A 22674-nucleotide genomic window follows, 5' to 3' on the forward strand; every position below is an offset into this window, starting at 1 on the left:
TCAGATAATGATGGCCACTGCTGCCCCAAATCAGGCATAGGATGAGTTTGTGTGCTGAGAGAATAATGCTTTCTAAACGCGTGGATTGAACTCATAGTTTTATTCATTTTAGCAATTGAGACATTTTGAAAGGAAGCCATAGAGGCAGCTGCTCCTCTAGTGGGATATACTTTAAGCCCTCCTGGCCTTGGCATTTGGGCTCATTTATAACAGGTTTGCATTTAGATTTTGGGCCATCTGGAAAATTTCTGGGCCATTTGGATTAGCATGTGGATAACCAGAGATCGCTATTCCCTTGGGCTTTTCCTAAAGAGCCAGAAACAGCCATGGTGATTTCTTAAAAGGATATCCAAATAGTAGGGGAGGGCATCTTTGACAGTCATACAATGCAGTGTAGCCTCCTCTGGCATAATGTGAGGCTTACAGGAAAACTGGCAATGACGTAGACTGGATTAGCTGTAAATCCAATAGCACGTTCAGGATTTAGGATCTGGGTGTAGCACAATATTAGCTTTGTGAAATAACCTAGGAGACAAATCTACAAACAGGGCTTGGAGATCACTTACTCGCCTCACTGAGGAAATGGCAATTTAAAATGCTGCACTGGGTACAAGGAAAAGCAAATGACAATCTTTCAGTTGCTCAGAAGAAGCATGCAATCTGGTAAAGCCAGATTTAGAGCACTCAATGTCACAGGAAGATAAGTAGGAGGATAAATATGCAGCAGCCCAAAATTGGCTAGAGCCCTAAATATCAAAGTGATGGGCCAATATACAGCAGCAGTCAATTGCACTTTCACAGCTGTTACACGGAGGAGAGGAGGAAGAAGCAAGAGGGGAGATGATGCCCCAGGAACCTCCTCCATTATCTTACCCTCTTCTTCCCCCTCTCAGAGTTCAAAAGACCATCTCTGAGATGGACCAAACCCTTCGTGGGGATGATGAATTTCAGTCTGCCTCTGTTTAAGAGGAAGTCCTAGGAAGCTCACAAACATCTTTGGTTTTTGAGGGTAGTCCTGCAATAAAAACCAATATACACAAGTGGGCTACACTGCCCCAGCATCTATAGCAGTGAGAACTGGGCAAAAGAACACTGAAATAAGCACACTAGGAACTCAAACCACAGGGGAAGCCCAATGGCATGTGGTCAGACTCTTTAAGGAGGCAGACCAGGACCAGTCAGGCAAATCAGAGCAGTGCTTCATTTGTAATGAAAGAGGTGCCAGAGCTCAATCAATTAGGTGCTGTGGTTCAAACAATTTTTTTACATTCATAACTGATGCAGCAAGCCTAGAGGTGCCAGGGCTATGAACTGCCGAGCCTAGAGGTGCTGGGGCTCAGGTCTGTCAAGCCCTGGCACAAATTAAGCACTGAATCAGGGGAAGAATGGAATCTTCAATTACCTGAGCAGGCCTTCATGGCCTCTACTGAAACCATCTATTTATAACCCCTCTTTCTCCCCCCAAAAAACAAAGATCTAGCTTGAAGACTTTAAGTGACGGAGAACCACCACATTCCTAGATAAGCTGCTATGGAAAAATGACACTAAATACGTGTGCAAGTATCCATAGGAATCACTTGAACCTTTGCAATGCAAATTGTAGCATACATTAGAATGCCATTTAGCTAAACCAAACAGGTCACATAGAGCTTTATTGGATACATGAGGCTTCAGATAAGATGTATACAGGGGTGAAAGTAAGTTAGAGGACTTACCAGTACGCCGGAGTCCTGAGCAGGGGGCATGGCCTCAATCGGAAGAGGCCTTAAATCCCCAGGCCCTTTAAATCTTGATTTAAAGAGCCAGGGCTCCAGCTGCGGTAGTGGCAGCTGGGAGCCCGGGGCCCTTTAAATCACCCCCGAGCTACCAGCTGCAGAGGTGACTGGGAGCCCCGGGGCTCGGGAGCAATTTAAAGGGCCCAGGGCTCCAGCTGCCACTACCACAGCGGAGCCCCAGGCCCTTTAAAACACTGAGGAGCCCTGGGGGCTCCCGGCTGCCACCGCTATCCTGGGGCTCTGGGCTCGGGCAGAGCTTTAAAGGGCCTGGGGCTCTGCTGTGGTAGCAGCTACCGGAGCCCTGAGCCCTTTAAATCCCCACCTGAGCCCTGCTGCCCGAGCCCTGGGGTGGCGGTGGCCGGGCTCCATCGGGGATTTAAAGGGCCCAGGGCTTCGGCAGCAGGGCTCCGGTGGCGATTTAAAGGGCCGGGGTGGTAGCGGCGGCTGGAGCTCTGGGTCCCTTTAAATCCCTGCCAGAGCCCCGCCGCCGCTACCCCAGGGCTCGGGTAGCAGGGCTCAGGCCGGGATTTAAAGAGCCCCGGGGGGGGGGTAGCAGCGGCTGGAGCTCCGGGGCCCTTTAAATCCCCGCCGCCGCTACCCCAGGGCTTTAAATTGCCCTCTGGGAAAGCCGGTCCGGGTACGGCGCACCGGCTCTTACCGGTACACCGTACCGGGGCATACCAGCTTACTTTCACCTCTGGATGTATATTAAACATATAATCCCTTTGTAGCTGAAGCCCCATTTATAAAAAGACAGGTCTTATGTGGTCTGCCTTTGGTTTAGTTGAATGCACCTCAGCTCTGAAGAGTGACTGTAATGTTGGCTTAAATAGTAGCTAGTTCAGGAGCTGTCTCACTGTGGGGGAATCCCTGGCTGGCACAGGGCTATCGTAGCTGGCTCTGCAACACCTGTTTCATAGGCCTCTTTGTGGGGGTGCACCCAGAAATTGAGACCACAGCAGAAACAGGCTCCCACCGCCCCCTGTCCCAAGCAACCAGAAGCAGTGATTATAGGAAAAGCCTGGCTTGGCCAAGAGGGTACTTGATTTGAAGGGTACTCAGTCGATGTGTGGGTATGGTGCATATGCAGTGCTGTCGCACATAGGAGAGGTGAAGGGAATTGAGCATGCTCAGTCACTCTGTGGGGATAGCACATGTGCAGTCTGGCAGTGAGGATGGAATCTTCAGTGAGGGTAGCACACGTAGGAACTGTGAGGGGTTGCAGCATGCTCAGTGAGGATGTAATCTTTGGATATTTTAGCTGCTAAACTCTAAGAAGTCTCTATTGAGCATATGTAAACTGCCAGTTCTAAAAGGCTTATAACTTGGCCAAATTTGGGCAGATTTTCACAAGATCAGCACACATCCATGCCCTACCAATTTTTATATTCTTGCTTCAAAGCATGAAGGTGCTAGAGCTCAGTGAAAATGTCATCAGCATATGTTTTCCCTCACCTTGTTCTCAGAAGCAGTTAAACAGTTTTCGCTGAAACTTTCCAAAGCAGTTCAGCCTCAGGCAGACACCTGGCACTGGTAATTTCTGCCCAAATGATTAAAGTTTGTCAAATTTATAAGCAGCTCAGAACAGGGTCTTTGTAATGAGAAGAGTTGGGCAACCTTACTTATCAATGGTGCTACAAAAGTTAAGCCCAAATATAAACTCTGGATCCAAAATACCCAGAAACTTTGGGAAGTTTGTGCCTGAGTCCAGAACTGAATTTTAGGGCCAAGGACCATCACATATATAATATTTAGATTACAGAGTGTGTGTTTACATTTATTTATACATGTTACATGCACAAACAATTATTAAATATCCTATGCCCCCTTTTTAAGCTGATTTTTTTAGTCCCGCTGTTTAAAGACTTCCTGGTTACATTCAAAGCCTGGGAACATTTAACTGTAAGCTTTGTCAATTAAAGAAAAAATCAGAAGTCCACTCATGAACATTTATTCTACTGACACCTGCTGTCAGAAAAAAGACTTCTTGCAATGGTAGTGGGTACCTCAGCATTCACACCGCACTAAACTTGAGCAGTATTTGCATACAAATATGTCTTAAATAATGTACTGAAGACATGATAGATACATGCATACCACATTCAGTTCTCTTTCTAGGTCACAAAAGCTCCTTCACCCTAGACAGAACATATTTGCTCCAATAAATCTCCGGGAGGCCAAATACTTAAAAAGAAAAGGTCGTGTGTGAAGGGGGAGAGATAGGGGTCAGAGGTGGTGGGAAAACCTCACATGAACAAACGGGTGGCATTCCTTGCTCATAGAAAAACCTATCAATGAAATTATTGCTACGTTGTTTTCTTTTTAGATGGGACAAGCATAAATTATACATCATCTTTGCATGTGAGATTGCACTTACCATTAACCACAGAATTGTACTGATTACATGGCAACCCCCCAGATGCTATTTAAAGAGCATTGAAAAAACTAAGAAGTAAATTCCCTGGTCAAAAATTGGGAAGCTTAATCCATATGCAGCTTTCTCTTCCCTCTTCAATACCGTATCAAAGGCCATCTTTATTTGGGTAGGAATTCAAACACCATATATTCAGAACTAGAAAAGCCCAGTTTGGCAATGGTGAGAGATTGTACAGGCTGATGTGAATTGAAATGTTTTCCTGGATGAATGAGTGTGATAAATAATACACAAATGTTTAAGCAAAGCTAGTGACAACTCACTGTAAATAAAGGCACTTTGTTGCCAACAAGGAGCCGCAAAGTGGTTCTGTTATGCTATTTGCTGACCAGCAGAAGCTAGATCACCTGCTTCATATAATTGTCACCATAGTTGTGCCTACTCTACATTAAAACTGCATCTCATAGACAAAATGTCACATTGGATACAATTGCCTGCAAAGTTTATGCCACCTATTGATCTAATTGTGTCTGACAACCTAGCCATAGTATTCAAGATCTTTCAAGAAAACCTCCTGTGTTGAAAGCAATGTAACCAATTCAGAAGTTGTAGATACGTAAATGGTGCAACCCACTGAGACGGTAACTGTTTTCCAACCCAGTAGTTTGCTTTTAAAATACCCCCTCCCACCCTTCCTAAAATATTGTTGCCAGTGGAATAAGCCATTGGCCAAATTCTGCAGTCAGCACACATGGAAATGTCTGCTTCCATGGAAAGGTTGTATAACCCTCCACATGTTTAAAATGCACATTGATCTTTGCCTGAAGAATGTGTCCAGGGGCACTGGGGACTCCCCCAAGCCTTTTATAAAAGGTAGCATAATCCACTCCTCCTCCACAGAATGGTGCCAATGAGGGTAAGACTGTGACCCCACTCCACCATTTTTGACTCGTGGTCATGGCACTGCGGCTGAAATTCTCTTCTGCAAAAGCCAACTTTGTATCCCCTTATTTGGGGCTTTTGCAGTCCCTGAATGCTGCTGGGAGGGAAAATTCCTCTCTGCATTGGCAGAGTTTTTCCATGCAAAGAATACAAGGACTGGGATTGTTGCTAACCTCAGTGCTGGGGCACAAGGGGGAGGCTTCTGCTCTTTAGCCATCCTAAATAGGGCTAGCCAAAACAGAGGGGGGTCTCTTACAGCAGGGAGGGAGATAGAATTTAAAATAAAACAAACCCAAGCATGATTAGAGAAGGATAAGGATGTGAGCTTGCTTAGCTAATGTAATAATATACACATAAGCACAAAAAGCACACCAACATGGAGCTAAGTTGACATGCATGAAACACAAGTATTTAGATTGAGGGTGCAATCAGAGAGGAGGCCTGATTTTAAAAATGGAGCTTCCACATGTCCAAATAATCTCTATGAGGCACAAATGAAAAAAAACCCCAAACATTTAGTGGGATAGGAAAGCAAGCCTTCCCCGACAGCCCCAGATCCGGAAAAGTAATGCTACAATGGCAGCGTCATGCTCAGATGTTGGTAATGACGGATTCATGGACGAGTTTAAAGGGCTGTAGAATGATAAAGGCTGGGTAACAGTGATGTTTGGGGTCCTTGGACCTTTGTAGTCTTCTACTGCCTGCAAGGAATTCTTGGCAGGGCATAGTCCTTTATTCCATGTCACTGGTATGCCACTTTTCTACTGTTTTCACTGGGTGGCATGGGTTATTTCTGGACAGCTGGCTCTGTGAGTGGCAGTGAGTTACTGTGATGTTATTAACTGATTGGAAGTTGGTTGTGCTTGCAGTGATGGAAATTTGAGAAAGCTGTGGCTGTTTGATTTCTCCTCTGCAGCTATCCTCAGTTGATTTGCCTTTGGTGAACATTGTTTTTCCTAGTTTATCTGGCCCCTCTTGCCCAGATTCTCCCTCTGGATATCCTTTTCCTGTCTTGGTGTCATGTGACGTTATGTGTCTGTGACTGCACCAGACTGATCAGATACTTTGTGTTCCTTTGGATCCTGCCACTCAGGAGCTACGTGATCCAGGGAACATTTTATGGGAATGCTGACTGATTATACACACAGCAAATAAAGGGTAGACTCAATGAAAGCTTATCATAGCTCTAAACTGGCACACACCTTTCAGTCCCAGATTGCGAAACCCCGGTCTCATGCACAAGGCTGGGAAGAAATTTCCCCTGCTTGCTCCTGGTCAGCACATTGTTGGGGAGGGCCATGTGTTATAACCAAAATGTTCCCTTCTGCACCAGCCTACGGAAGGAGGCCAGATCACTGGGGGGGAAACTATCTGCTCTCTTGACCATTAACAAACAAATAAATCAAAACAAACACTGGTCCCCTCCATTACCATTTGCACACCTTCTGGAAGGAACTGCCATACCAGATCACACCCGTGGTTCCGCTAGTCCAATATCCCTGCCAGCAGCAGATGTTTCAGATGAAGGTGTAAAAACCCCACAGCAGGCAGCCCCACTAGCAAGGTCTTATCCTAATGACTAATAGTTAGAGATTGGCATAAACTCTGGAGCATGAAATTTTATCTCCCTGCTTGTCACCCATATAAATATCCAATCCCTCTGAATCTTGCTAAGTTCTTGGCCTCTGTGATATCCTGTGGCAATGAGTTCTACAGTCTAATTACATTTTCACACAAGGTATGTTTGCTAGCCCATGTACAAGGAGTTACATAGGTTTGGATCTGATTCAGAACTCCTCCCTCCACTGCTGCTGATCATATTTGAGGTGAGCAAGTGGTTCTTGTGCCAGCATTCACAATCCCACCATTTGAGATTATGATTCTAAATCTATCAATTTACCAATGTGCTTTAGGTTTTCATTCTGTCATTTGGCTCTTGAGGGGAACTCCTACAGGGCCTAATCCTGCACTCCTTGCTCAGGCTTAACTGCATTAACTTCAGTGACAGTTCAACCCAAGTACGGATTTTGTGCTAAACTGTACAGAGCAGCAAGGAGAGGTCACAAGAGGCCTTCCTTCCAGCCACGCTCTCTAGGCACGAACGAGTCTTAATCTCAGTTCTCGTGTACCTCGAGGGTAAGTACTGCACAAGGTTGGTGCTTACAGGAGGGAAGGAGAGCATGGGCCATAGCACCACCCTTCTGCCCCAGCCAGTACAGTCGGGCTGGTTCTGCAGGGATAACGCACTGCATCGTTTTAAAAGGCTTAACGGAGGCCACTCTTGCCTGCACTTCTGCAGGGACTAAAGATGGCTGAATCTACACTGATGGTATTAGATAGGGTGTCTTAGGGCTGCTTACAAGCATAGTTGGTGTAAAATGGCCTTGGGGTACTTATGAATCAGGCCTGTAGACTTCAGTGAAGACTGTAGGATTTGTTCCATGCCTTTATAGGAGCTGTGCTTGCCAATCCAAGGGCAGAAATCAGTTTTGAGTTAATTCTGGGGGGCTTTTTGAGCAAGAAAGCACAGAAAATGTAAAGAAACCTCTGTTTAAATTATCTTTCTTTTCCTTTTCTTTTTTGTTGCGTGGCATTTGGCTATTTTTTGGCTGCCGTCTGGCGTACACAGCGAAAAACCTGTGGGCCAGCATTTACCATCATGCCACTTTGCATCCAGAGTGAAGATAAGCCATCTCTGGCTATGTCGTGTGTAAAAATGCAACTTTATTTGGTGGAACTAGAACACACAGAATCATGTGGATTTAGCAATCAACGATTAAAGGGAAAAAAAGGAAAGAGCAACACATTTAAAAATTAAAATCTTGGTTCATTCATTCCCCACTGCTCCAGATTTCCTTTGTGATACAGCAGGGAAACTATGTGACTGTCCCTTTAAAAGCCATCATACCAATCAGCAGGTTTAACTGTCAAGCAAGCTGATGTAAGGTTCTTTGAATTACTGAGTGAGGGATATTCTTCCTGCCAGGTCCTGTCCCCTGTAGGCATGGCAGAGAAGTATTATAGGGCAGTCCTTACCTTGGGAATTAGCCTGCAAGACCCCAATGCTGTCATCAAACTGCATAGATTTGATGTTGAGTGACGCCAAGATGCATTCCTTGTCCTGCAGCGAAGCATCATCAATATTATTCTGATTGGCTGACAGGATAACGCACATGTCGCAGAGGTTGATGTTGACAGCCCTTAAATCAGCCCGACTTAATGGCGTACCCTTCGGCATCGTGAAAAAAAAAAAGAGGGTGGGGGAGAGCGAGAAGGGAAAAAAGAAAAACAAATTAAAGATTGAGAAGGAGCTTTGGGAAATTATTTAACAAGTATCTTTTTTATGCTCTGACATTAAGCTGGTCTAACTATGTGCCAGGGAATAGGAGATGTGTGCTAATCTAAAGGGTAGTTGGTGCTGATGGCAGCATTTTAGGTTCAGTCTCAATACTCAGTCAAGCTATTACTAACAAACAAGAAATAGGAATAATGCCAGCATTCTGCATCTCATCTGTGACTTGAAATTGTCTTGATTTAAGTCACTGTCATGTGGCAACCTCTGGCTTTCCGAACATAACAAGGGGTGTGTTCTAAATGTCTGTTTATCTAATACCAGGTCATACAGGTCTTGGGCAAAAAAATAACAATTTAAACAGGAAAGCCTTGTGTGTCCTACACATTCTAACTGCAATCAAGATGAAGCTATTTTTCTAAAATGCTTACTACCTGGAGCAATACACAAGAAAGGTTAATCCTTTCCAGTGTATGTTTTTGGTGCCTCTAACAACAAAACACACTGATATTTAAACTTATGTGATTAAACCCTTTGAAACAGAAACAGGATGTTAAGTAAATGGGCACAATTCATATAATATTTCCTGGAGCTACAATTACCTTCAGAGAATGCAGTATTTAAAATGAAATGTTGTGGTAGTTAGTGGGGTTTTTTTTTTCATAACTAAGGCAACCAAGATACAACACTTAACCTGCTACATATTATACACAAGACAATATTTACTCTGAAACTTAAGATATGGACTATTTAAGGCAAAATATATTATGTCTAGGTACCAGGGGCAGTACTCAGAACCCTGTGCAATAAATAGTGGGTTTATATGTGTGCCAGAGACAGCTCAGTCAGTCAGCTTCCACAGATTGGTACTCACAGACCCTAATGCTGATGGAGACACTAAATATTCCCTTTGTCTGAGTTGTGTCCCTGGGTATCCAGAGCCCAGCCCCAACTTCCTTAAACACTGAGTGACAAGACCCCAACCCCTCACCTCATGTTCATTCACGGTGAACAATCAGGAAGAATGATAGCTGCTGAAAATGAAGCATTTTCAAAAAGAAGATTTTGAATGGAACAAAGGGCAGTTAGGAGCCCCAACTCCATTCAAAATCAATAGGACTTAGGAACCCAACTCCTGTTTGTGCCCTTGAAAATCTCCTCCCAAATCCCTCACCAACATCCCCCAAAGGGAGGTGGTTCTCCAAGGCAGGCTGATCAGCAGCAACCTGCTGCAGATTATAGCCACAGCATCTTCTAAGAGAACCAAGATGACTAAATTTTAAGCCTGGTGGAAAGCATGGTGCCCTAGTTTGCAGAGCCCAAGGCACAGCCCAGTGCACAACTCCAGGTAGCTTGTAAAGTAAAACCAATTCAATATTTGTGTCTATACTAGTTTCAGGCACAAAGCCAACTATCTGAGCTTTCACACAAGAACATGGGCCTAATGCTGCAGTCCTTTATTCATACCACTTCCCCTCCCGCACGTACATTGAAAGAACGTTATTTAGGCTGCAAAGTCAGGCACTCAAAAGTTAGGAAATGCCAGATTTAAAGTTTTCATGCAACGTTAATTCTGCCCAAGGTGTGTCCATCCTTCATACTAAATGAGGCAGTGGACCCATAGAAAAAAAGTAGAGTGTAATCACGTAATTTAAAACTGAATCAAAGCATATGTGCAAGGGAGTCAAATTTGAGCCTTTTGATCTAAGGATCAAAACCTTACAATATCTCCTTATTTTATTAACAAAAATAACATTTCACATTGGATAGGTCTTTAGCAACAGCTGGATTCTGCTCTCTCACACATCATCAAGAATATTATCATCTAAGTTCTGATTGCTGAATCTTTATTACTGGTAAGAGGCTTGACTTTCAGATGTCAGGCTGAATTTGCAGGGCTGGCAAAAAAATCTTTCACAGGAAAAATTTGATCTTGAAGCCATTTGTGAGGCACTAAATACAGAACTATGCCATGTCGCTGTACAGCAATTGCAGAACAGAAACAAAGATTAAAAACAAATCTTAGCTTTGGAGTAACCACGAATTGCAGCATATATTGGACAAAGCTGCCCTTCCATTCAATAAATGCTGTCATCCCTACACACATTAGGCTAAATTTATCACTGGTCTCTGTGAGCTTCTGGGCTTTGCATTTTTGTTAGTTAAAAAAAAAATGCTAAGAAATGCTAAACTTCTATTCTACTTTTCTATTCTGGTAAGTAAGGATTAAAGAATTCCAAAAGCTGAAACAATAGAACAGCCAAGCTTGCTTTACTGAACTTTTGTAAAGCACAGAGCATTACTTCTGCTACCTGACCAAGGGCCTGAGCCTCCACTACTTGTACTTTGTGAAGTAATTTACACCCATGGGTATAAAGCCATACCAAACTGGAATCAATCATTCACTTACACTGGAGGTAGCATTCTGCACTCACTGCACAAGTGTGAATGATGATATGAGTGTGTGGAGAATCAGGCCCTTTGAATTTTGGACTCAGAGGATGAAATCTTGACACCACTGAAGTCAAGGCTGTTTTGCTATTATTATTAAAGGGACCAGGATTTCACCCATTTTGTTTAGTAAATGCTTACAACCAAACTGTGAACCCTTTTAAAAGGAAGGGCTCTTAATGAAAATGCTATGATCATTCTCTTATATACAAGAGAGCTAGCAGGCCAGCATGTATCAAGCCTTTACAGTTATAGATAGACAAATAATAAAAATTGTTTTCAAAGGTTTTTCAGGCATAAATAATGTCATAAGTAAGTACTGTCATTCTGTCAGAAAAATCACAACATCAGAACAGGCTACACGCAGGGCACTAGAGTGAATGTTCAATAGATAACGCAGCTAATACATTTGATAGCAGCTGAAATTCATCCTTGACAAGGGACTGAACACTGCTGCAAATTTCTTCTAATAAGGTCTCTCAGGGCTCAGTTTTCATAGATATAGTAAAGGGGAAGGGCTAAGTCCTGAGGCCTATAAACAGACAAAAGTAAAAGCCTATGATTAAAGTCAATATGAATCTGTCCAGTTGGTGACTTTCAGTAAAAAAAAAAAAAAAAAAAAGTATGAATATTTTGGCTTTGGACTTACAGGCAAGATTGAAACCTTGGGGAAGTTATGCAGCGTCTCCCATTCCCTTTTCAGATATTCAAGTGAACCCACAAACACAATGTGCTTGAGTTCATGGTAGTGAAAGTTGCTGGCTCGTAATGGCATCACTAGATTTCTTACTCCAATCAATGCAGACTTAGCATCCCCAAATATGCAAACGACCACATGACCACTTAAAACTGTCATCGCTGCTTCACTCCGGGTCTGGAAGAAAAACAATAAGGGAAGGGGGAGATAAAGCAAAAAGAAGCATAAATCATAAACTGAATTCGAAACAAAAAAAAAAAGTACTTTCCTGTAAATATCATTCATGCACAGTGAAGCAGGATGACATTAGTAATTCATTATTATATTTATTATTTATTTTGCATGGAGTGTGGTCAGTGCTATATAGACAGAGGGAGACATGGTCCTTGCCACCAGAAGCTTGCAGTTCACAGGCAGAGGCCTGGTCTGCACTTGAAAATTAGGTCGGTTTAACTACATCGGTCAAAGATGTACTATGCCAATGTAAACTATGCCACATCCCTGAGTCGCATAGTTAAGCTGACCTAAGTCCCCATGTAAAAAGCGCTAGGTCAATGGAAGAATTCTTCCATCAAGCTAGCTACTGCCGCTCACAGAAGTGGATTACCTACGCCAACGAGAGAACCTCTCCAATTGGCATAGACAGTGCTTACACTAAAGCTATGCTGCTGTAGCATTTTAAGGGTAGACAAGCCCAGACAGTATAATGCAGACATATATGATCAAATTCTGGGCAAATATGTTGGTATAAACCTGTAGCACTCTACTGCTTGGAGTCACTCAGGATTTACTCTGGATTTAACTGAGGGCTGAATTTCCCCCATCATGCATTTGATGATGGATTTATTTCAAAGAGTTCAGGGCACTACACTGTATGGTGAACTAGTGATTAAAAACTAAGCGAAAAGGCAGACGGGGAGGGGGAGATGAGGGAGGTTCTAACCTAATGAGAAGCATGGAAGAATGTATCTTTCTGCCACTCTCATTTTGGTGCGAAGGGGCCTGTTCGGGATACGGATGGCTTAACTTTGGTATTCAAATCTGCACTGCTCTAGCACAGCAAAGCTTTATGTTCTAGTACGAGGAGTAAAAAGAATAGTTGTGAATTGTAAAATACAACCGGTTAAGAAGCAAAAAGTGGTCTACCTGAAAAAGAATAAAGTTACTATGTTCGGGATAATGTGTCCACAACTGTAGAATGAAGGTATAAATGGAGGGAGTGTGGGAAACAAACCACAACTCAAACACAATAAGGCCTGGAGGCTAAAGGTCTGAGTCTCTTCTCTCATTGGTTATACTTACATCACTCTGACTCCACTGACTTTAATGCAGTAACTCCTGACGGACACCGGTGTGAAAGCAGGATCAGATGCCCCTAGATGTGGGGAAACACTTCCAACAACTCTGGCTACAAAAGCATATAGAAAAGGATTCTATATGTCCACACCCAGAGTTTTCGAAATTCCAAAATTCCAAAGCTTATAGCTGGCATAAGTAAAATATTCTCTGGTCCAAAGTGTTTTTCTTGGACTGCCAGGACTGGTTCTAAAGCTTCTGTAGCAAAATGAGAATGTCAAAACCCAGAATGCTTTTCCAGCTCACTGCCATTTCATAGCAGTGTTGGTGGGTCTGACCTAATGGAATTTTCAGCCTTTTACACATCCTTTTACCCAGCAATGTAAGGAGCCTTCGTGTAAATGAGACTCAGGCCACAAATGTTTTGAGCTGTTCTTGTAGATTTATAGATTTTTTTTGTGTGTGTAAATGTTTTAAGACTGTAGTCCAGGATCTAAGACTGTGACTGAGCCGTGCTTGCTGCAGCTCAGGGGAGGACTCAAAGACCTTGCCTATGTCCTTGGACAAGCTGCCACCAGCACCATCCTTAGTGTAAATTGGAGAAATCTCTGTGCTGTTTTAGTTTACCAAAACCGGATACCGGATTTACCTAAACTACCGGATACCAAAAGCCCCAGAGGGTTCTTCTGGAAGTTAGAAATAGCCATGATGCAAGAACTTGACTAATGGTGACTTTTCATTGACAAGAGCAACTGAGGGGATGAAAGGAAGAATCTAAAGAAGCACATCTAAATGGTGTTCAGAATTATCTGCTTATCTCAATGACAGTGGTTAAATTTGTGCTGTAATCCCAGTCAGTCTTGAAGGCAGCTCACACACTGAGATGAACATTAAGTAAAGTCATTAGTTGATGATGACTTTTACATCTGGATCTAGTCTTGGTGCTGTTGCATTCCACTAATGGAAATCATCCTATGTGCATCAAAATTATGATGCCAGTGAGGTGGATATTCAACAAAACTTAGCTACGGGTTGTGAAGAATCGATGAATAAAACAGAGAACAGGGTGAAGAATCAATGAATAAAAACATTTAATGGAGTATTGGCCCATCAATGGTTATTAGCCAAGATGGTCAGGGATGCAACCCCATGCTCTGGGTGTCCTTAAACCTCTGACTGTCAGAAGCTGGGAGTGGACAACAGGGGATGGATCACTCAATAAACTGTTCTGGTGTGTTCTGTTTTTTCCCTCTGAAGCCTCCGATACTGTCCACTGTCGGAAGATAGGATGGACTAGATAGACCATGAATCTGACTCAGTTTGGTTGTTCTTATGTTCAAAGTAGCACATTTATTGAAGCCAGCACATAGTAATTTTTTATTTTTGTTAACCTACAGAGTAAAGGTTTTCACTAAGCTGTGGCTCTCTGCTGTTTATTCTTTTCACAGACTACATGGAATGCAAATGTTGAATATGCTGCAGAGGAACTCCCTATGGAGCAGTTTTGGCCAAAAGGTTTCTCGTCAGTTTAAAAAAATCCCCATATTCTGCTTTCAGTTGCACTGCTGCAACTCCATTAGTTTTCATGTAACTGAGAGCAGAATGGAGCTTTCACACTAAAAATATTGAAGGACTCGATCCTGCAAGATGCTGAGCACCTTGGCTTTGATACTGCAAAACATTTAAGCATGCACTTAACTTGAAGCTCATGAGTAGTCCCATGCATGTGCTTAAGTGCTTTGCTGAATCAGGCCCTTACAAGACTGAACCCAAACCATGGTTCTTGTCTGAAAGGTAAGTATGCAAAAATGGCACCTTTCCACTTGACAAACCTAATCCCTATGTAGGTTCAAAGTCCTGTCTGCTTTCTTTAGGGACACACTGCCTTATACTTCTGTCAGCCCTGCACAGCCAACACAGCTCTGGGGCAGAGAAGTGAGTTCTTTTCTGGTTCAGGCATCATCAGCACAATTGTTTAAACAACTTCCAATTATAGGACACTCTAAACAACCCCATCATCTTCAGATTATGCCCTCACTTGCACTCATGCAGTAAGGTTGCACTGATGTGTGTATAGACATAATTTGTGGCAGGTGTAAGTGAGGGCAGCCTTTTGCTCGCAGGATCTTTACCACTGGTGATGATGCATGGAACAAGAAATAACTCAGCCAAACTTGTAGATCCCAGGTTGAGTTTACCAAGCAGACAGTTAAGAGGAAAAAACCCCACATCTATTTACTTGCAAGCGGAGAAAAATTGATATGGCCTCAAGAAGAGATAATAAATGAGGAAACCCCACAATGCCATTTTATAGAAACACTTTTCACAGTAGAAGAACATGTTAAGGTCATTCCTGACTGACCTGTTAAAAATATTTAAAATATTACAGCTGATCTCTGTCTCCCTCTGTTATAAAGCAATGTATAGTGATCCCTCTCTGTTATGAAGTAATGGACAGTAAGGTTGGCCCCTCATGGCCTACTGAACACCCTGGAATGAATATTAATTTTAAATGTTCAGACCAAACTCTGGCTAACAATTTAGTCACTGGAATTGACTAGTTTATTGATTGTTTAAATGCCAAGATTGCAGTTCCAAACAATGTCACGGTTATTATAGCCCCGGAGGAGCACGGGAAACAACCTTTTACGCCCCGATCGTTAGAAAAAACCAGGGCTGTCACCATTATTGGTTACACCACGCAATAGCATAGGGAAAACGAAGACAGCGATCTCAAGAAAAGCTTTATAAACTGCGACAAAGTGAAGATCCACCAGGGAGCTCATTTCATAGATCATCAGTTTTGTGTTTGAGATCTGGAGTGAGTTACTTGTTACTCTTAGGTATGAGTACATGAACACAAACAGCACAAACTTTCACTGAATGTAACAGATTGTGATAGGCCTTCTAATTACTTGAGTCAGTTTGATGGCCCTCCCACTTTAACAAATGAAATGAATACACACTAGACCCAAATCACTATGGTAGATGGGTAGAATAGCAGTACCATTTACTCAAGCTTGTTTGAGTGCTTTAACATGTTGAGAACCAAGCAATAAATTTAAATAGGGCAAAATTCTCATTGACTAATAAGGAATAAGGCATTAGAACCTTGTTTCAAAGAGATGAATGGTACATGGTGAATGTTCACCATAGCTCTGATCCTACAAAGATCTGAAGTACATGTATAATTTTAAGCTTCTGAGTAGTCCCATTAACCCATATGAAAATGTAGTCTCAGGATTTGGGGCCAATTTTCAGTGAAGTGTTATAAGCTTGTATACCGACCAGGGTTTGCCAGAATGATGGCTCAAAATCCATCCATATTGCATTTCTGATTTCAGTACAATGGTTTTTAAAACGATATAGATAACTATGGTAACCCATTAAACATCTGACATTCCTATTGTCTAAATGGGCTCTCTTTGGATAGAACTTTGTTGGACATTCTTTTAAGGCACCCACCAAAATGACCTTTTCAATGTCCTTTCCTGGACACCAATGAAACATCCCCGTGGAGTCATATTTTTTCACACTGGCATCCATGTTGTCAATCTGCTCATTGCCGGGAATTAACAAGGGGTCATGCCTGGGGGGGAAAAAAAAAACAAGTCACAGATGATGTAAATGGAAAACGTTATGAATTATGGATGGGAAAATATCCCAAGAGCTATATCCAAACAGGGATAAAAGTCAAAAATGAAATTTATTTACATTTAAACAGATGTTTTCAACACACCTGCCTTAGGGGAAAAAAGCTAATAATATAAGAAAAAAAGTTTTTAAATGTTGGGTTGGGACCTGGAAGATTTTCAATAAGCTTTTCAGTTGATTTTAAAAAGGTCTGTCACATTCATGTCCATAAATATTCTTTCTTCCCGTTCCCATCCCTCCAAAAAATAATATCAAAAGAGTTGCTATTAGCATCTGCAATGAAATAGAAGGGATCGGAATAGAGCCCCATGCTGACTGACTGGCAGAAGTATGGAAAGCCAATTACTTGCTTTTACCACATACAACTTCTGACGTGATGCTCTTCACAGTAAAAGCTTTAACAGGCTGCACTTTAAATATTTTAGCAATTTGCCCAATCATATTTTGCTTTCCCAAACTGAAGCCCTTTAAAGATTCAGCAGTATGTCATTTTAGAGTAGACTGACTAACAAATGCCCACATCTGGAATACATGATTTTAATACTAAACAACAGTGTCCATTTTCTGTGACAACTGTATCTGTGGTAACCTTCTAAGTGTTTCTGCAGCAGGATTTTAAAACCCAGGGCTTCTCAAAGGAGACACAAATAAGAGACATTTTAATTAACTGCCCTCCGACAAATATAATTGTGTATGCACTTGCATACTCAAATATACACAAACACACACTTCATTAATTTATTTGCTGAAAAACAATTATTGAGGGAAGAGGGTAAGTGAGCTAGCAAAGACACAACAAGATGCTAAATAAAAGAAGTCTTAGTCAGCATGATATGGCATCATTAGAATCAGTATAGCCACTACAAGATGCAGGGGGAACTGAACATAAAACCAAACAGGGGACAGAGTTTTGTCTGACAAAGCCCCCATGTTCCACACAATTTTGCACAGAACTTTCTGTCATGAAGCTCCAGGAATGAGTTTTCATTTCACAGAGGAATAAATTTGTAATGTGAAAAAAGACACCTACTCAAAGGCCTGATATTCAAATGTAGTTGTCCAAGCTGTGCCCTTGGGGGAAAAAAAAAAGGGGGCCTGCATATTTGTTGCACACACAAAGCCTGCACTGACATGCCAAGGAAATGAGCTAAATGTGCTCAGAAATATTGTTCCATGCACATGACTGCGTGTTTTGTGCAGGACATAGATACACACACATTATTATTATTTGGCAGCTTCTTACATAGGAGACCATATTTGAAAATTTAACCCGGTTTTTAATTTCTTTGAACCAACAGAATACGGTAAGGCTCTGCCTCTAGAATAGTCTATACTGGCAAAATTCTGCCTCTGTATATGCACAGGTTAACTCTCCCTGAATTGCACAATCAGCATAATGTGATACTATGCTAAACATGCTCACAAATAGGTGCCTGAAGATGGCTTCTATAAAACTTGCCCACTTTGGCAGCTATCAGTCCAACATAACAGGGATAACACATAATGCTTAGAGTGCCTGATCATGCTCCCACTGAAGTCCATTGCAATATTCCTATTCACTTCACAGGCACAAACCCACAGTGTGTGTGAGCGGGACTGGAGAATCTACTCATTTGGTTACCCCATTTAAAACAAAGTACTTCCATGCTCTCTCCCAAGGAGGGAAGTAGTTTAACATGTGACAAATACACATGTAGTTAGTGAACCTCTCCTGAAAAAACATTACTCATGTGTATGGTTTTGTACTCAGCACCGTAATATCTGAGGAGTGCTTTCCATGTTAATCAGATTGGCAGCAGGGATGTCCCTACTGATCTTTATGGATACTGGCTCTGCTCCCTTTCAGGTTATAGGAAGCTCTGCTTCGGGTAGGGTCTCACTTTTGGGATAGGGGAGAGAGGAGAATGTGGGGTTAGAAAAGGGTGGTTGATCCTGAGAGTGCCATTCTTATTATGGCGTAAAAGCTGTATCAAGTAGGAATGTTGTGCAGAATTTCCTAAAGGTGGTCAGACTGTGGATTCATCTAATTTCTTCTGGAAGTTTGTACCACAGCTAGAGCCCTTCAATTGATGGTGCTTTGTCCCCAGCCATCTTGCACCTCATTCCGGGCTTTGTAATCTGCATTTTGTCCAAGAGGAGCACAACAATCCTGAGATTTTGTAGATGGAAATACTAAATATATTGAAAGCCCCAGCACTTGTGCAATTGGTAAGAGGGTGAGTGGGGTGAATACCAGCCCAGGGAGCACCCTGCTTGGCAAAGAATTTTTTAATACCTGACATTTGGTTCCACTGGGTCCTTTGCAAAGGCAAAGCATTGGGTCTTCAGAGGTATTTTTAAGAATTCCAATGATAAGTCATCTCTATTGCAGAGGGTTTAACAGTGTCCATAGTGGGAAAGACGTTATCATCGGTTAGGAAATCTCCCAAGCCTTTCTTCACATTCATTGTGGAATTGTAACAAGTGATTCCCCATGAGCCCTTTCTAGCACATCACTGACCTGAAAGCAGAAGTCACTAATCCAATCTCCTTCTAGCCCCCACTTAATATGGTTTCTTTCAAATAATTAGGTACATTAATGATGTGATGTATAAATTTCTCTTCATACTCACTAAGAAACAATAGTAAAATGGTTGCTAAAAATTACTCCATTTTATTTTCCAATTAATTTTTCTTATTTGTTTTCAGGTCTGGGGCTAGATAGCCCTCTTCAGCTTTTATTCAACATTTGTAGAACTGTCCCTGCCTCATTCGCAGCAATGCCCGAAGTCGGGAGGAATCCTTTAATAAAATCAGGTGACTGCACGATAAAAGTTTGTTCTGTGGTTTAACTGTTTTCAGCCTTGATTCAGTAAACCACTTAAGCAGGTGCTTTCAGTTCAGTGCTTACTTAAGTGCTTTGCTGAGCTAGGGCCTTGCCTCATACAAGAGCATCCATGTGAGTTGGTGATAGAAACTTACAACTAGAGCTTAATGAATTACTCATGGTAAACAATTTAATTGAGGAATGTAGCCCCTTTTTCTGTTTGTGAATTATGTGCGAACAGACTTGGATTTTAATGGATTTATCTGTTATTGATAATTGTTTGATTAAAACCTTATGTAAATATATTTCAGCAAATAAGCTGTTGACTTAGAGTAGGTCTTTTGCTATTTGTGGTGTCTAACTGGGCAATTAAGGCATGTGGTTTTGTTTTTGCTCTCTGATTGGGTATTACACCATTATTTATTGTTCGTATTACTATAGCACTTAGGGTCCCTAGCCATGGTGAAGGACCCCTTCCTTGTAATCAGATACAGCCCTCTTCCCAAACAAGGAGCTGCTTTTAATATTCAAATTGCTCTAAAAGCCATGTGCATAGTGAGATTGTCTTGAAAACTAGTAATCCACAACAGGGGGAAGAACACCCATTGAGATGAATGGGTCAGTTCACAACTCTCAGACTGATTGTGTCAGGTTGAATTAATCTTCACGGGGTGTTCTGATTCATTTCAGAACAACCCATGGAGACAAATGAACCACTTAATTCCTTTGCAAATCTCTCATGATGTGGAAGGTTGTGCAGAGCTCCTTCCCCTACCCTAGCCCCTGAAATGGAGTACGGAGCCTCCCTCCCACACTGAGGGCCTGGAGGAGTTAGGACAAAGGCAAAGCTAGTAGTTGAGTGTCAGTGAGGTGTTCCCAGGAAGCCTCCACATGCCCCTCCATAGGTGCCCCTTGACTACAACCACCTCCTCAAAAAACAAGGGAAATTCGTAACCCAAAAACTTGGTTACTGCAGAGCTGAGGTTGACCACCAGTTCCTGCTTCCAGAACATCAAATGCACCTATTCTCAGACCTCTTAAAACCAGGATATATAGAGTTAAAGTATATACCAGCGTCATCCCGCAACCTTAACTCTCCTCTCTTTGAATGATATCCCAGCCCACCCGTGACAAACACTGTAGCATTCTATCCTTCCAGATGATATGGGATAGTGCAGGGACACAGCATGTGAGTACAATAGGAGAACCTGTCACACTGTGTTCTATGGCAAAAATTGCATTTAGGGCATACTTCACCTGGCTGTACCTGGCCTGTATTCAACCACTTCACCTACTATATACAAATCAATCCAGAGCTGCTAGATTACCACTTTATGGCCCTTGTCCTAAGGATTCTCTCAGGAACATCAGCTGCACTTCCTCTGATCTCCAGTGCACTATCATGATTGCTATCAGACTGCTACAAATCCCCACGTCAAGAACAGACCGTCATGCTCCTTCATGTGCACAACTCATATAACTCAGCCCAGCCACAAGGGGTCCATGACTTCTGGGTGCACCTGCACCTCTCCTCATCTGGTGATGTGAGCTGTGGTGACCAGCTCCTAGTAATCCTTTCACCAGGTCAATACTGCTACCCGTAACACAGTGAAGGGCAATTGGAACTCATGCAGACAAATGAATGAATATGATTCTGTGGCCCACAACCTGTCATATAAAATGGCCCATTTACTCAGCCATTCCTCATGTCTGCTTTATTTTAGGGCTGTCCTGGCTGAAACATACTTACAGTATATCTCCTGTGGATCTTGCCAGCTCCATGGGGCAGAGTTAGGGTTGTGGGGTGGGGCTGGTGTGCATCTTAACTTGCTGTTTTCTGGTTTTCACTGGTTTAAGTACAAGTACATTCAACATTCTGAGAGGTATAAGGCAATTCTGGTCAACCTTAACTCTGTGTTAATGAAGCTTTTGGTCAGTTTATAATTCTGTAACTACAAATGCACTTATTTACACCATGCTCAGCACTTTGTTTCTCTAATTTAACCTTTTCAAGCTGTGATAATGAGAGGCCCAATAGGAAAAATAATGACAGGATATAATAAATGGAGAGTAATTGTCTTAAAGTCTAATATTACCATTTATTAACAAATGGCTAACATATGCCAGCCAATACCATTGTACAACTCTCATGGGACTTGTATGTGATCATCAGAGAACAGAAATTGGCAGAAAGTAAAAGTTACCTTGGTAAACTCTAACAACAATGGCTTCCGATATACCTACTATTTGGAAATCTGTATCGAACTGTGTGCACTGCCATTTTCCTGTCTCCTATAATTTGTCTCTTTGTCCTAAATAAAGCATTCTCTGAAGATTTATATAGTAGTTCAAGAATTGTTTAGAACTCAGGTCGAACTCTGCCCTTGTACACGATCACATGCATTTAAGGACAGAATAGGGTTCCAACTATTTAGATATATGGAGTAATTTTTCTTTGGACCATGACAACTTTATGAAATAGTGTATTAATAAAATACTACTACTATTACTTTGGATGTATACATCTCCTTTAAGCTGGGGATCTCATCCTGCTTTACAAATATTAATTAATTAAGACATTTTACAGACAGACTCACAGAAGCTGAGATTTTCAACACTACTTGTGGCGTTTGAATACCCAATTCCCATTACAATCCACATTACAAAAACAGTGCAATCGTTGTTCTTAGCTACTAAGTCAAATGTTGAGTGTTCCTGGAGACTTCCATCCTGTCACCCTTAAACATGACTGTGTCAAGGTAAGCTTGGAGTCACAAAATAGGATTAGTGTGGAGAACCTTGCATTAGTGCTGTGGCCATTGCGCTGTCCAAGTCTGTGAAGTCAGCAGCTTACAAAGGCACTAACAAAGTCCCATTACCTGGGGGAGAAAATCATCTATCAGTTTAAAAGGGTCTGTTTTAAACTGGATGTCCAAAGAATTTGGCCTTTTAATGCCGGCAATGACCAAAGAGATTTGATCAGTCCTGCAATGAGAATACAGGCACCTACAGTACACGTGTTAGAAAAGCAACCAAGTCAAGTTTCTCACATCTGTATTCTCCAGTTTATAAATAGCTTCTCTAGTTCTTATGGCAAAAATTATGTGTGCATGACTTAAAATGAAGAATAAACACAGTCTTTTCAAGGTTTTGCAGAGCATATAATGCCACTTATCATCAATTAAACTTGGGAATGACACTAAATGCCATGCTACAGCAGCAAACCAAATAAGCCTGCCTTGAAGACAACAGCCTAAAGCAAAACCACAAATCCCTTTTCCAGCAAACCTGCTGCGAGGGAGCCAGCATTATATTTTAAAGAGCACTGTTATCGTTGCAGACATTTATAACCACTCTAAACATATTCAGTTGGTGTTTTCAACTTTG

The 22674-nt window shown here is 42.0% G+C and overlaps 1 protein-coding gene across 10 annotated transcripts in view; it reads right to left on the minus strand.

The window, feature by feature from the left end:
• KCNMA1 (potassium calcium-activated channel subfamily M alpha 1) overlaps nt 1-22674 on the minus strand; it is an 844585-nt gene that overhangs the window by 62033 nt on the left and 759878 nt on the right. For all 10 annotated transcript variants that reach the window (XM_074958656.1, XM_074958655.1, XM_074958652.1 and 7 more), the window contains 3 exons: nt 16293-16416; nt 11484-11708; nt 8128-8320 (listed from right to left, as the gene is read on the minus strand). In XM_074958656.1, the coding sequence (XP_074814757.1) occupies nt 8128-8320; nt 11484-11708; nt 16293-16416 (542 nt within the window). The remainder of the gene's footprint in view (nt 1-8127; nt 8321-11483; nt 11709-16292; nt 16417-22674) is intronic.

The sequence above is a fragment of the Natator depressus genome, chromosome 7, assembly GCF_965152275.1.
Source record: "Natator depressus isolate rNatDep1 chromosome 7, rNatDep2.hap1, whole genome shotgun sequence".
Classification (NCBI taxonomy): Eukaryota; Metazoa; Chordata; order Testudines; family Cheloniidae; genus Natator; species Natator depressus.